Source organism: Sceloporus undulatus, chromosome 2, assembly GCF_019175285.1.
Source record: "Sceloporus undulatus isolate JIND9_A2432 ecotype Alabama chromosome 2, SceUnd_v1.1, whole genome shotgun sequence".
Classification (NCBI taxonomy): domain Eukaryota; kingdom Metazoa; phylum Chordata; class Lepidosauria; order Squamata; family Phrynosomatidae; genus Sceloporus; species Sceloporus undulatus.
Window position 1 is genome coordinate 232725020 of NC_056523.1, and position 14696 is coordinate 232739715.

At 40.6% G+C, this 14696-nt stretch overlaps 1 protein-coding gene across 1 annotated transcript in view; it reads right to left on the reverse strand.

The window, feature by feature from the left end:
- The window catches only part of ADAMTSL1 (ADAMTS like 1), a 628141-nt gene that overhangs the window by 275930 nt on the left and 337515 nt on the right, over positions 1–14696 (reverse strand). The window contains exon 3 of the mRNA XM_042452391.1: positions 10848–10975. Coding sequence (XP_042308325.1) covers positions 10848–10975 — 128 coding nt within the window. The remainder of the gene's footprint in view (positions 1–10847; positions 10976–14696) is intronic.

A 14696-nucleotide genomic window follows, 5' to 3' on the forward strand; every position in this document is an offset into this window, starting at 1 on the left:
TTTGACACCTGAAACAGAAAAACCCACTTTCACTATATTTTCCTATTTAGAAAATAAAATCCCAAACAATAAACGCATAACAACATGTTTAAGGTTAAACGATATAAACAGTCACAATTCCAAATGATGACAAATTCATATGCACATATATAATAAAGCAAACGTTTATTGGGAAAAAAATAAGGCAAGGGGGGGGGGGGGGGGACCCTGTATAGTCTCCTAAACTGCATCTTAAACAGCTTTAAGAAAATCAGAGTTTCACCTTGTTTTGAGGTTAAATGCCAAAATTCTGGAAGTGGTATCTAATCTAGATTAATCACTAGTCTAAAACTCACTGCAGAAATAATCCAGTTTGAAACCGCTAAAACTGCCCTGGCTCAGTGCTAGGGAATCCTGGGAACTGTGGTTTCTTGTGACATCAGAGCTCTATGACAGAGAAGGCTAAATGCCTCACAAAACTACAGTTCCCATAATTCCTTAGCATTGAGCCAAGCAGTTAAAGTGATCTCAAACTGGATTATTTCTGAAGTGTGTTTTGGTCTACTATGGAATGAAAATGTATGCCCTCACAGGAGAGTATGTTGGGGAAGAACCAGTGGTGTCCCTGCCTAGGGTGTCACCCTGTGCAAGAGAAGCAGGTCTTCCAGAAGGCAGGACTTCTGGGAGACAGGGCTTAAGGGTGTGGGGCCAAAAGGCAGCCTCCCCACATGTCTTTGAAGTCCATGTTGGACTTGGAAGGCAGCTGGAGAGGGCAGCAGCATGCTGGCCCTCCTCCTCCATCCTGGGCTTTCTCCCTGGAGAGGAAGCCCAGGACAGAGCAGCCTGCAAGGCCATGCATGCACCCCTTCTGCCCCAAAGGAGGAGGTGGGCCCAACTGGTGTCACTCCTTCTGGGTGTCATCGGCTACAGTCCACACACATGTGCACCTCCTTTGCGATGCCACTGGGAAGAACCTATGCTGGGCTAAGAAGCACTGGTTGCCATATTCAGTCAGCCAACTGACTGAATGGCACATTTGACCACACAGCCCAATTTCCAAGAACATTGTTTGATATCCAATTAAACACACCCACCCTTAGATCAATGTCCACCAGTAGAATAAGGCAGGAGCAAAACCACTCTCACTCTATCCTTCCAAAATCTTTGGCAGAAGTTAGGGGGATATTCTAGAGCAGATCTGGAGGGGAGCTGCATGGATAAGGAAAGGAGGAGAAATGCCTAGTATTATTACTATATTATGGCCATTTGGCCAGCACAAAATGCCTAGTATTGCTTGGTTTTGGCTTATACTGGAAAAGGAAGGAAAGGAAACAAAGGATTAAATCAAATGTGTTAGAGCAAAAGGTTTATCAGTTGGCACATAAAAACATAACTGGAGTAAAGAGAGCTGTTGACAAGATAGACTTTAATTATCTCCTACCCTCTCTTATTCTCTCTCCCTTTTCCCCACTCACCTCCCTTATTTATATCATGCCACTTGTGGCAAGAAGATCTCCACCCAGACCAGCAGTTGATACAGGATTTCCTAGAGGAAAGGGTGATGATGATGGATGTTGGCTCATAAACTCAGTTTCAGTGATTCAATATCCGGAGACCACACACCGTCATCTATGTTTCTCTCACACAACCCATGCTTTGTCCCTTTGCTGGACAAAAACTGACACCAATAATGGATAGGAAGTTTGAGTAAATATTTAGCTTCACAGTTAACCTATTATCACCTAAAATTGTTTCCAGAATACTCGGTGTTACCCCTTCCTTGTAGTCTCCCCTTTCTATATTACACATTTTCACAGAAGAGTTTAGTGAATCTCCCTCTCCCCACATAATTCCATCTCCGAAATGGCAAGAAGTGGAACAGCAATTTGACTTTGATGACAACGTTTTCTAGCAGGTGGTGAAAGCAGAAATCCAACAGCTACAGAATCAGGTCAGAGTAATCCCAGAGTGATAACACCATTTTGGTAACTGGAAAATAGATGCACAAAAGCATCTGTCAGGGCTGGTGGTTTGGAAGCAACTGGAGGGCTCGGCTAGTATGTAGTCCGTCTATAGGTTTCTGCCCAACTATGGCTAAATGGCTAGCTGTTAATACTGAGACTAGAGATTTTATAGAGCCAAATAGGGGTCCAACAGCTCATTACCCCATTTGATCTTTGTTGAACTAGTTAGTGGCTGCAGTACACCCTCTTCCAACTGTTTGTAGCAGAAATGCTACTGTGCATCAAGGATATAACTAGCAATTTCTTCTATGGACAGCCTGCCATAATGGTGCAGGAAGATGCCAGGACTCTGGTTCAAGCTCCATGGCAAATTGTGAACAAATTTATTTTACACCCGATGGATCATTCTTGAATTATCAGATCTAGTAGTTTGCCATTTGGGGACCTTTCAAAATCCCCATTAGAATACTTAACATGGCATTTTCCCTCTTTAGGACCCCACAGCATGTTGGAACTCAGCTAATACAGAAGGATTACTGTGATGTTTGCTACCCTCTTCAGCCATTGCATTTAGGTTTAAGCAAAACTGACTGGGTTGGACAGTCTGATATTCGGTAAACAAGACTGACATTGCATTGTATGGAGATAATTAGTGGTGGTGCTCTGATCTTAAGCCATTCTTTCTTTAGACAGAGGAAATCTCTGATAGCAACATAACCGGATACCTGTCCTGAGCATCCCAATGGGACTCATCAGAAGGTCTGGCAACTGATTGATGCATAAGAAATTAATTGCATTTATTCAGCTGCTTAGCTGCACAAAGATGTTTAGAAGCAGAACGTGCATTCTTGCATAGCTTCAAAGCTGACACAATGGGCCTGCATTCTTCATTTTCTAAATGTTCTGGAAGCGATCACAGACAAAGCGAAAAGGCATAATACACCATGAACATTCCTCACTGGAGGAGAAATATTTAGCTTTGGTTTGTGGGTTGGTCTGTTCTATCATACTCAACTACTGCGCCAGTTCTTAATTTATCAAACTAACAACCCAAAATCAAGCATCATTCCTTATTTTATTTGTTATAGAATTATGCATGGCACACACAACTCTGTAATACGACACATCTCTGTAAAACGATAGACTGCACAAATCCATGAAATGAACCACCAACATAAAGCACAGATAGTTCATTTTCCTCTTGTTAGAGAAGGACTTAAATGTCATGCATTTAAGTTTATTTCTAAATCCCCAAAGTTTGGGTGGATGTCTTTCCTTTTTCAGTTTGAATTGCTTGCCCAGCACCACAGGAAAAGAAATTGCCATTTAGCACTCCTTTACATTCATAATTGTATGCAGACCAGAAAAAGGAAAAACGAGTTACACATTTACTGCAGTGCTAATTCAAGGTCAGATTTTACTATTTAGAATATATTGTTACTGGCTAAGAGATTCAGCACATAATAATCCTTCCTCAATCTGTGAATGGGCAAAAGTTCACTTTTGGTTTCATAAATCAAGACAGAACTGGCTCAATATGGCAGCAAAAAAACTTACTTGGTTAGGCAATTCTAACTATCGCTATCTCTGTATTTGGTGAAAATACAAATGTTAAACAGGAAAACCATGATGACAAACTGTGCCTGTGAAACTGTGTGTGTGTGTGTGTGTGTGTTAAAGAGGGGTCAAAACAAAATTGGTTCCAATATAATTCTCATCCATAGTTAAGACTCCCAACCATTATTAATGTTCCATGCATAAAGAGAACACATTATGTCTGCAATTTTAGTGGCAAAACAGATGGGCAGGAAAAAGCAGCTTGAAGCTGTCTTTTCCAAAGCCGCATTGAAACCGCATCAACCACACCAACCACTCCCAAGGTGACTGGAGTATGCATGTCATGGTGACATGGTGCAGCTTCAGGCCGCACTGCTGGGTACTTTTTTTTTTTTACTGTTCGCTTCCACTAACCCTGCACACCATCACAGGAGCAAACCACCAGTGACTGTCATTCCATTGGATGGCTGTCCCCGTGAACCTGCACACATTTGTATGTGCCACACTTCACCAGTACAAGGCATTGCAGCAGATGTGTGCCCATGCAGATGCTGGCAAGGTACAATCATGCCCCCCCTTCACCCCATGCCTCCTCTTTGACAGTCTGTTTGTTGTATGTTGTACTCATCTCCATGAGAGGTGTCATGGTTTCTCTTGGGGCATTGCCACTCTCACCTCTTAGGTACGGCAGATCTGTCCCTTTTAAATGTGCTCCTGCACAATTAGGGTTACGGTTTGGAAAGAGTGTCCCTTTAGCGCCACCCTAGCGTTGATGCATTTATAGATACTGTGAATGTACTTCCCATTTTCTGGGGAGAAACAGGAAACCCCAGCTCCTTCTTAGTCCGGATTTTCTCTCTGTCACACAGTTTGGGTACGTGTTCTGACCACCTTCAAGGCATGGGGTCATCTAAACGCCATGCCTAGAAGCGGGCTGGAAACCGGCTTATTCTGACTGTCTGTTTCACTCCTTAGTCTTTAACTAATTTCTCTTTTAGAATTATCAGGTGTTACATCAAACATCAGTTCAAAAAGTGAAGCAATGTGTCCAAACAAGGTCTTCTCATTTAAATGTTTCAACAAACCACAGTTTGTTCAGATTATGGCATGCAGATCACATTCAAAATATTTTTTTACATCACAATTTGGTGCTTGCCTGTAAAAACTGGCTGAGATCAGTCCGCCCCTTCCCATATCTTTCTATCTGTTTTACTATTGTTTTAACTATGGTTTGTCTTTGAGTGTTTGATTGATTTTTTTTTTTTTACAAAGGATGCAATAAACCATGGATTGTTATTATAGTGACAAGTCTGGATTTGTAAATTTCCCCTTCTTCTTCACCAGCAGAACCCCAATGAGGACCTCGGAACTTTTCAGTGATTAGCAACATTGTATCATCTGAATCTAACCAATGGTTCAATTCAAAGACATAGCCATGTTGGTCTGGAAAATCATTATGCAAAGAGATCTTGTAACACCTTTGAGACTAACTGAAAGATAGAAGTTCATAGCATGAGCTTTTGTTGACTTGAGCCTACTTCCTCAGGTGCATGTTGTTAATCTTAACAATGGTTTGTTTAAAACAAGCCAAAGAATAAGAAGTTAACTTTATAATGGTAGATTAACTTAAATCCATGGTTCAAAAAACATGGTTTATCAGGACATCCAAATGCAGCCAAGAGTCACATGTGCAATATGTTTAACACTGTAGTAACAATTGAATGTGCCAGTGGGCTTAAGGCAGAAGGCAGCTGTGCCTTGGATAGATCGAAGGACTGAAAACCAATAGCCATATCAAGAACATTCAGACATGCTTAAACTGTCTGCAAAGAAATGTCCCGTAGTGGCAGTCTAATACAAATTTACCACCATCCATCTCAGCCACTCAGTAGCATTGACTCAGTATGACTCATTGACTGTGGATTGTGGAAGTGGAGTTGGGTGCTGCTTTTTGAAGAAGCACACTCAGGGCCGGATCATCCATATAGGTGAAGTAGGCAGCCACCTAGGGCAGCAACATTTAGGGGCGACTTGGTGGCTTTTCTGAGTATTTTTTTGGCTTTTTGACTAATTCTCAATACTATGACGAGAGATTGGAACCTAAGTTTTATGTCATGTTTAGCTTTAATAAATGAAACAGTGGAAATCAAGGGGTGGAAATAATTATGAGGGGCGACAGAGGTGCCAAAATACCTAGAGTCAGCCCTGGGCACACCTGATCTGCACCTCCCAACCAAATTCAGGAGTGGGACATGGTCCTCTTTTGGAACCCACACACTCCTCCAAACCCTACAAGATAATCTGACCACATCCTTTTTTAAAAAAAACTTCCTAGTAAAGATTACAATACTTAGTAAAGTGGAAATAAGTAGGAAAACAGGAAAACCACATTATAGTTGTATAGACTCAATCAAGGAAGCCACACCTCTGAATTTGCAAGACTTTAGCAGGGTTGTTAATAACCTGCCGGTTGCGGGAGAGTGTCTCTCATTCATAGGCTCACCAGAAGTCAATGTCGATTCGATGGCAATTAATAACTACAAAAATGTTTGTGAAAGTACGTGTTTATTACTATGCACAATGAAAGTGGTTCCCAATGCTTCTGGGTACAACCTTGCTACGAGATACATACTCCAACCAGACCATTCAGATTTAACATGTAAAAGCCAGCCCTTAGATTACCATGTTTCAGTGAATACTTTATTTTTGTTGAGAGAGGTTTATAGCGGCAATGGTTAGGGTGGCAATGGTTAAAACCTTTTGAGGAAGTGTTGGGATTTCCTTCAAAAATGATGGAAAGGGACAAAATTCACTCAAAATGGGCAAGTAGCAAAAGTCCAGGAATCCCATATTTCCTTCATTGTAAGAGCAGAGCTGTTGCTACCAAAATCTGATTTCTTTTCTTCACTATTTCTTTACCAGTCTTTCTTTAAAACCAAAAGATAAGGTGTATGGGATATTCCAAGCTGGTTGACAATGCTCCAAGAAGCTTCCCAGAAGCAAGAATGGTATCATTTCCTGACTGATCCCTAGAGGTACACATTTCGGACACTAGAGTACAAGAACGCTCTAACGTAGCTCTGGGTATGCTTAGTTAATGACATCATAAGTGCTCCCAGACTTCCCAAAATGCTGTCAGCAAGCCATGAATCTAATAGCACTGTCCTCTCCCCTCCATGAGACTTAATTAGTAACAAAACACATTACATTCAGGCATAATGTTCCAATCTATAATAATATCATGTTAAAGCACAAACAATCCATTGAAATAAAATTACACCTAACAGAACAAATAAATTTGCAGAAATTAAAATACTGGCAATGCATCTGTTTAACACCGGAGAGAATCCTCTGAATATTACTTACAAGTAATATTAAAATAAAGCATTAGATCAGGAGGAGTAACAGAAAGAAGCTGAACACTTTCAGGAGTCTCTCTGTCCTAGTTGATACCAATAGATTACACTGTCCCTAGACATCTTAGTAGTACAATGATTTAAGGAATCCAAACTAATTTAATAATCCACCAACATTGCTTCAGTCCTGCTCATTTCATCACCATCATGTTGATTGTTGATTTGCTTATTCAGGTTTGTGTTGATATAAACGGAGAATTTATTCCCTCTTTGATAATAATAATTGGTTCACTGTGGGAAAGCTTGTTTACAGAAGTAAGAATTTGGCTAATAGTCCAAGAAAGCAGCTAGCCATAAGCTTTTTCTTCAGGGAGCATAAAGAAGTACAGTCGTCCCCCCCCCCCCAACTTGTGGATCTACGATCCGCACCTTCAAATATCTGTGGAGGGGTGACATCCACCATTGCCAATGGCACACATGCACAGGGTGCTCCCTATTCAGGCTTATGAGGCTTGAATATGCACGAACCTCTCTTTACATGGTGTGTGTGTGTGTGTGTGTGTGTGTGTGTCTGGAACGGATCCCTGTGAAAATGGAGGGCCAACTGTATATAGGTGCTTCACTGGTTTCAGTGACTAATCTGTCTTCTTCTCATAAATGCTGTATCAATAGGAGATTTAGCTGACTGAGTACAGAATATGATTCTGACTTGATGCTTCCTCACATCATAACACATTATAGTATCGGATCTAGAAAAGCACATTTGGGCAACATTTTTCCCCAACAGATTTTTATTAAATTCTCATCAGCAAAAGACAGAAGATCTTCAGTACAAACGGGTTCTCTCCAGATCAATACTTGCTGTTATTGATACTTGCTATCTCCTTCTCCCTCATTCACAGAAACTGAAATTATGTGAGCCTTAGTTCAATGCATGCACATTTTCTTTGTGATAACATACTTAATTTGCAGGCCTCATTTTGGACCCCATATCTTACTTAACTTGACATGCTTTAGAGCAGGAAGTATGTAGAGATGTACATGACACTTGGGCAAACCAAGTTAAAAATTCAGAGGCTTGTTAATGGCCATTTCAAAAACACGCTCATAAAATCTCCTCTAACTTGGATTTGATTTGACTTTAAGAACTCTTGGTTTTTGTACATGCTCATCCCTGCTGGACTCTCACATCCCACCCCAGAAGCTTCCTCTCACCCAGGAACAGTTTCCTTTTCCTTAACTCAGTAGTACAGTTAGCCTGCCATGGTTTGAATTTTTTAAAAAATGTCCCAAAAGCAAACCTTGATTTTGCCATTTTACATAAGGGGCACCATTTTACTACATCACTGTAAATAATGAGACTTGGGCCTCCACAGATTTCGGTATCCACAGGGAGTCCTAGAACCCCAGCGGATATTGAGGGCCTACTGTAGTGGGGAGAATAGTGACGGCATATGCATGGAAAAGCAGAGAAGGCAATTTCTCTCCTTTCTTTGCCCATCTCCATCATCCAATCATGCTTGCTAACAGTGCATTAGAGAGAATAATACTATGGGGGATGTAGTCTGTCACCTATTTCCAGTGGAAAGGTCTAAAGATTTTAGTTCATGCTTTGATCTTTGGTGCATGTGTGTGTGTGTGTTTTGGTGTTTGTTGTTGTTGTACTTTGCTTCTTCCATAGCATTGCCCTTTCTTTCATGTAGGCCACTCTTTAGTGACTCTAACACAAAGCAAGGAGATATAAGCATGAATGTTTAAACAGAATGAATATTTAAAAATCCAGACAGGGGTAATTATTAGATAAGCACACCATCCCCTAATTTGCTGACAGGGGGAAAGAGGAAATAAGAAATGCAGTAGGATCCTCTGTAATGACCAATCATGGATTGTGACGGACACAGTCTTCTTCAAGTCTACTATTTTACTCAGTGTCTGGGATATCTACTTGCAGGTAAACTACATGCTAGGAAGACACCTAAGCACATGACTTCAAGTGGAAGGGTAGACTGTCCATGAAAAGGTTTACTGCTGGTTAAAGTGGAACAGTTGCTCCTTTGCTTTTTGGTATTTGCTCATTAGACTTGTGCTGATCTTTAGGAATGAAAATAGGGAACAGCAAGGCTGTATAGGAACAGAAACAGTGGAAGAAAAATAAAATAGGTATATATTCCTTAAGCCTAAGATCTGCAGCCTGAAGGGAAGCTGTTGCTCTGTTTACTTCCTTGTCCAAAGCACTGTACTGCCAGGGGTTTCTGGCAAGTACAGATTCTAGGAGCTGGGATTCCAAACTCTGAGGCATTGACACTGGGCCTTAAGATTGTGGGCCATGTCTGTTAAGACTCTTTGTTCCTGCAATTCCATCTTGAAGGAAACTCATCTATTCAACTTCTATTTGATATTCAGAAGCCTTATGGAAATCTTCCTGCTTAAGGACTTTTGAATTTTAGAGGGGCAGGAAAACTGGTTTTGATTTAGTACTGCTTGCTTGGGCTGTTGATTTAAGGTTTATGCATGTAGGAAAATGTTTAGATGGGCTTTGAAGTTATTTTTAAATGGTTTGGATTATATGAATGATATTTGTCATAAGTGGCTTTGAAAGTCCAACGGGATCTGTTTAAGTGGGTTATGAATTTTAAAATAAGTAAAATGCATGACAGCAAGAGAGGTAGGTGCAAATATAACTTAGTCTGCTACTGATAACACACACATGGTAGGTTTGATGGCCAAACTAGGCATGATGTTAAATGTATGAAGCTCAGTTTTCACATTGTTGTTGTATTTTCCAGAAAACAAAACAAAACAAAACAAAAAGCTAGTGTGCGCAGGGTCTGTGTGTATTTCCCTTAAGATCATAAGACAGATGGAGTGGTTTAATTCTTTACTCCCACGTTGTGGCCCTGATGAAAAATAATAATAAAAATCCCCCTAAGATACCATAAACCCAAAATGGAAATTTTCTATTCAGCACCACCAATAAAAAAAGCACCACCAAAATATTATGCAAAAGGGGGAAGATTACAGCGAGGAAGGAATTAACTCTCCTTATAGCAGCTAATAGTTTATTCTAAAAGAAACTTCAAGTGATGTGATTAGCAACTGGTCTATTTGTTTCTGTATCTCCACTTTAACCTAAAGAAATCTGTAAACGTAGAAGTTCAGTATGTTATTGTAGATGTAGTGGTGCTGTGTGTGTATGTGTGCACACAAAGTACACAGCACACCCTGGGGGTCCACATCTTCATTTAACAACATTCCAAAAGATTTCTCTCCAATGTTCACATTTCAGGATGTGTTTGTGAAAATGTGATTCCTCACTTCCCACTTAACACATTATTGCTTCGGCTGATAAAGAAATGGTTGGTCTATTTGCTCTGGGGCAAAAAAATCTCATGGTAGTTGACAAGTTTTTGGATTGGGGTTCTTGACCCAAATAAAGCATCCTTGCTTCTCAAGGATATGAAAATTTGAGGATATTTTGGGGATCCTTACCACGCATTTGTGTGTATATGTGTGTGTCTTCATGCATTTTTGTGTGTATGCACATCTCTGCTTGCACTTGTATGGTTAGGTAGACAGATAGAGAATCTGACAGACACAAATGTGGTCTGATTTTATAACTCATACACAATAAACTGATTTAGGGTGCAAATCCTGGAGCTTTATGTTTACATGGGAGTGAAAGGATTACTATTCTGAGACAGAGCCTATGAGTGGTTTTATTTTTCATTAGCTGCAAGTATGCTGTTTAGACTGTGGTAAGAATGACTTAGGAATCATTTGCTGCATGGTACATTTTACAACAAGCACATTTGAGAACTGTGTCAGGCTATCAGGCCTGTTGGACGGTTGCCTGCAGAAAACAGGACCTTTCCTCTCCTAAGATCAAAACGTAAACATAGTTCAGGACACCCACTGTCTCTTTATATTATGATATGGGGCTGACAGGGCTGCATTCTTGCATTGCAGACTGAACAGGCATTTAACTACTTACCTGCTGCTAAGGCAGCGTCTCAGGGAGTAAGAAGCACCTCCTCCACAGGAACGGGAACATTCACTCCATGAACCCCAGGCATCCCAGAGGGTATCACGGTCTTCCTCAGATCGAGCAGTTCGAGAACTCTAGGAGACAAAGGAAAAAGTAAAGAAGGCATTGGAAAATATTCCAGATTTGGACATCTTGTTCTATTTCTACTCATGTTTTCTCAGACAATCTCCATCCCCAACTAGAACAAGACAAATTCTTGGAACAAGTAACACTGGGAGAGCCAGTATGATTGATACAGACTTTTGTATTCTGAATCCCTACATTCGATCGGTATCCTATAACCCATGTCTGCATATTTTAAAATGTTGAAAATATTTTCCAATAAGCCTTGTGGGGCAGGTTGATAGGTACAGCTGGAAGCATTGGAGGGGAGAACAGGCAGAGATCTGTCAGCACAAATGAGAGAGGCGCTTTGATTGCTAAATGTAAAGGACAAGTTCTTCCCAGTGCTCTAAAATACAGGATGACTCATTGTTGCTGTGTGCCTGCAAGTCATTTCCGACTTATGGAGTCCCTAAGGTGAACGTATCATGGCATTTTCTTGGCAAGATTTATTCAGAGGAGGTTTGTCATTGTCTTAACTGAGGCTTAGAGCATGTGACTAGCCAAAGGTCACCCAGTGGGTTTCATGGCCAAACTGGGAATCAAATCCTGGTCTCCAGAGTCGTAGTCCAACATTCAAACCACTACACCATGCTGGCTCTCAGGATGCCTTTACCATTAGGCAAAATAAGGCAACTGCCTCAGGCAGTTGATGCTGGGAGATGGCAACTGGAGGGGTGTTAGTTGAGAAAGGAGTGTGGTAAGTGTCCTGGCCTGTGCCTACTGTGCTCAGGATGTAGAGAAGGAATTTATCTCACTGTCAGTTTTCAAGGAAAGTCAACTGCCAGCACAGTCATATTTTATACAAGAAAAGGACAGCACACCATCTTGTCCTTTGCCATAGGCAGCAAAATGTCCTAAGAAAGATCTGCTAAAATGTCATTTTCTGTATACATAAAAAATAAATTCAGAACCATCAAAGACATTAAAAAGTATAATATTCCTTATTAACATCTGTATATAAAGAAAAATTATTGAAAACTATTTGGGGGGTGGGAGGGAAGAATCATTGATATAACCTTTTCAGACATTCAGACATACCTCCACATCCATGAGAACTAGAAACATTCTTCATTTTTAATGAATGAAACCAGACAAATTCATATTGTGTGCCAAATACCAGTTTGAACAGGACTAGGATCAAGACATGAAGCAGGAGAATGACTGATAAGAGTTATGTGAAGTCAATAATCTATCCATAGCAAATGCTTTCTTCATCACACAGCCAGAGAGGTTATTGGTCCAAAACACACTCCAGAAATAATCCAGTTTGGGACCACTTTAACTGCCCTGGCTCAGTGTGAGAGAATTCTGAGAAGTGTAGTTTTGTGAGACATTTAGCCTTCTCTGTCAGAGAGCTCTGGTGCCACAATAAACTCCAATTCCCAGGATTCCCTAGCACTGCAACAGGCCAGTTAAAGTGGTCTCAAACTGGATTATTTCTGCAGTGGAGTTTGGACCGTTGTATACATAGATATCAGCAGATGGACAATACAAAAATCAGATAGATTACATAATCAGAAACTAAGGTCAGGGAAGCTCTACACTCGCAGCAAAAATTAGACCAGGTGCAGACTGCGGCATAGACCACAAACCTGTCAAATAAAAATTACATTAAAGCTGAAGAAGAACATAACATCAATCATCATGTCAAAATATAATCAGAAGAACATCCCAGCAGAATTCAAAGAAAAAGTGAAAAAGCTTGAACTCTCCCTGGAACCCAAAATTGAGGCTATCATACTTGGGCCACATCATGGGAAGAGATGATTTACTAGGGAGATTAGTGCATCAGCTTTCACTCCAAATCCAATGCTAGGTGCAGGATGTAAACTCACCAGGACAGATTGTATCACACAGCTCCATCCCCAGGCAGTACTCATCCCATACCTGACCCAGGCTTCTCTTTTGAAGAATGGAATTTTCCTATTCTTTAAAAGGTCTGGGAAAAGCCTGGGTCAGGTACGGGGATGAGTACTGCCCAGGGATGGGGCTATGCAATAGAATCCGTTCCTGTACATTTACATCCTGCACCTAGTGTAGAAATAAAAAGTGGTGCACCAATCTCCTTAAAAAGATAATAATACTAGTAAAGATGGAAGGCAGTAGAAATAGATGAAGACTCAATCCAGTGTGCAAGACCTAAGCAGAGCAGTTAAAGAGGGGGGGCTTGGAGGCACCTCATTTACAGGGTCACCATGAATCAAGGCTGACTCGAAGGCAGTTAACAACAACAACAGGCATACCATAGTTTGCACAGAAAGTGGGTCTTAGATAAAAACAGCTCTGTTCAACGTTTTCTATGTGGTACCAGTAGGAACTGCACAGAGCTGAATTTGAATTCACATGGCAAACCTAGATACAGATGAAGGCAAAATTTGTATTACACTTAAGTAGCAAGTAGATGTCTAACTGTGTCTCTGTCTGTGTAAGCTGTATTTACTGATCAGTAGGTCCAGCTAACTCTGTAAAACAGAATGCCATACTGACTGGAGAAGAGTGCAGCTGTAGTCCAACACATCTGGAAGCGAAAAGGATTGGGAAGGCCACTATAAAAGTTCCTAGTCTAGCGTCTCTTGCAATGTGTTGGAGAGTAGACTCCCTTGGGAATCCTTAAAGGTACTCAGGAGGCTCCTTAGAGAGAGCAACCTTTCCATAGCTCCATGAACCTGGGTTTCAGATTATTTAAAGAGGCAATAAGACATTTGGTAAATCTTGGAAGGGAAGAGAAACTTGTCAGATCTACATTTTCTGTACAGAAATATCAATTTTTTCATGCCCAAGGCTCACAAAGCATGGGACAACATTTTTTGCCCTCAAAATGCACAAATTTTCTTGGCTGTCTTTAGTGATATCTAAGGAGTCATACAGTTGGTCTTCTATATGCCTGGATTCTTTACCCATCATTTCAACCATCCACACCTTGAAAATATTAATAATATATATAAATTCCAAAACCTTCATTTTGCCATTTGATATAAGGGACACAATTTTATAACACCATTGTATTCAATGGGAGTTAAACATCCACAGATTTTGGCATCTGGGGTAGTCTTGGAACCTAATCTCAGCAGATGCCAATGACACACTTTACATATGATGTATGCAGTTTGTTCTTTAAAATACATCCACACAAATGTACACACCACATATGTATGTTACTATGAAGGAGATTTGCAATGGCCTTTGGCTAAATCCAGTAAAATGTTTTGGAAGCATAAAGAAGTAAAGCCCCTAATTTGGAGACAAAACCGATGCAAAGCTACGAAGAAACAAAAACATCAAGGATGCAGACAACACTGACAAGGGGGAACACTTAAGGGAACAGCAAAACTGATTCTAAAGAAATGTGATACCACACAGAACCATCAGTAGTTAAGAGACTTCTCTGTGAAACTCTTGACAATTTCTACTACAATGTGGTAAAATGTTAAGGCAGAGACCATTTTGTTATCTTGAAAGGGCTGTGTAAAGACCTTTGTCGTAGTATCTGTAGCTTTGTAAAAAACGTCAGTGTTGAATGCAGTTATTCACAGAGCCAGGGATAGGAGTGGGGAGATGGAGGAGAAGAAAAAACTGACTACAGTTCGAGACTGTGAACAGCTTAGTATATATCTTTTCAGCAAAGCCTTTGAACTTATCACAGACTCAGATCCAACCCTCAACATCTACCAACAGCTGGGCATTGTGCCT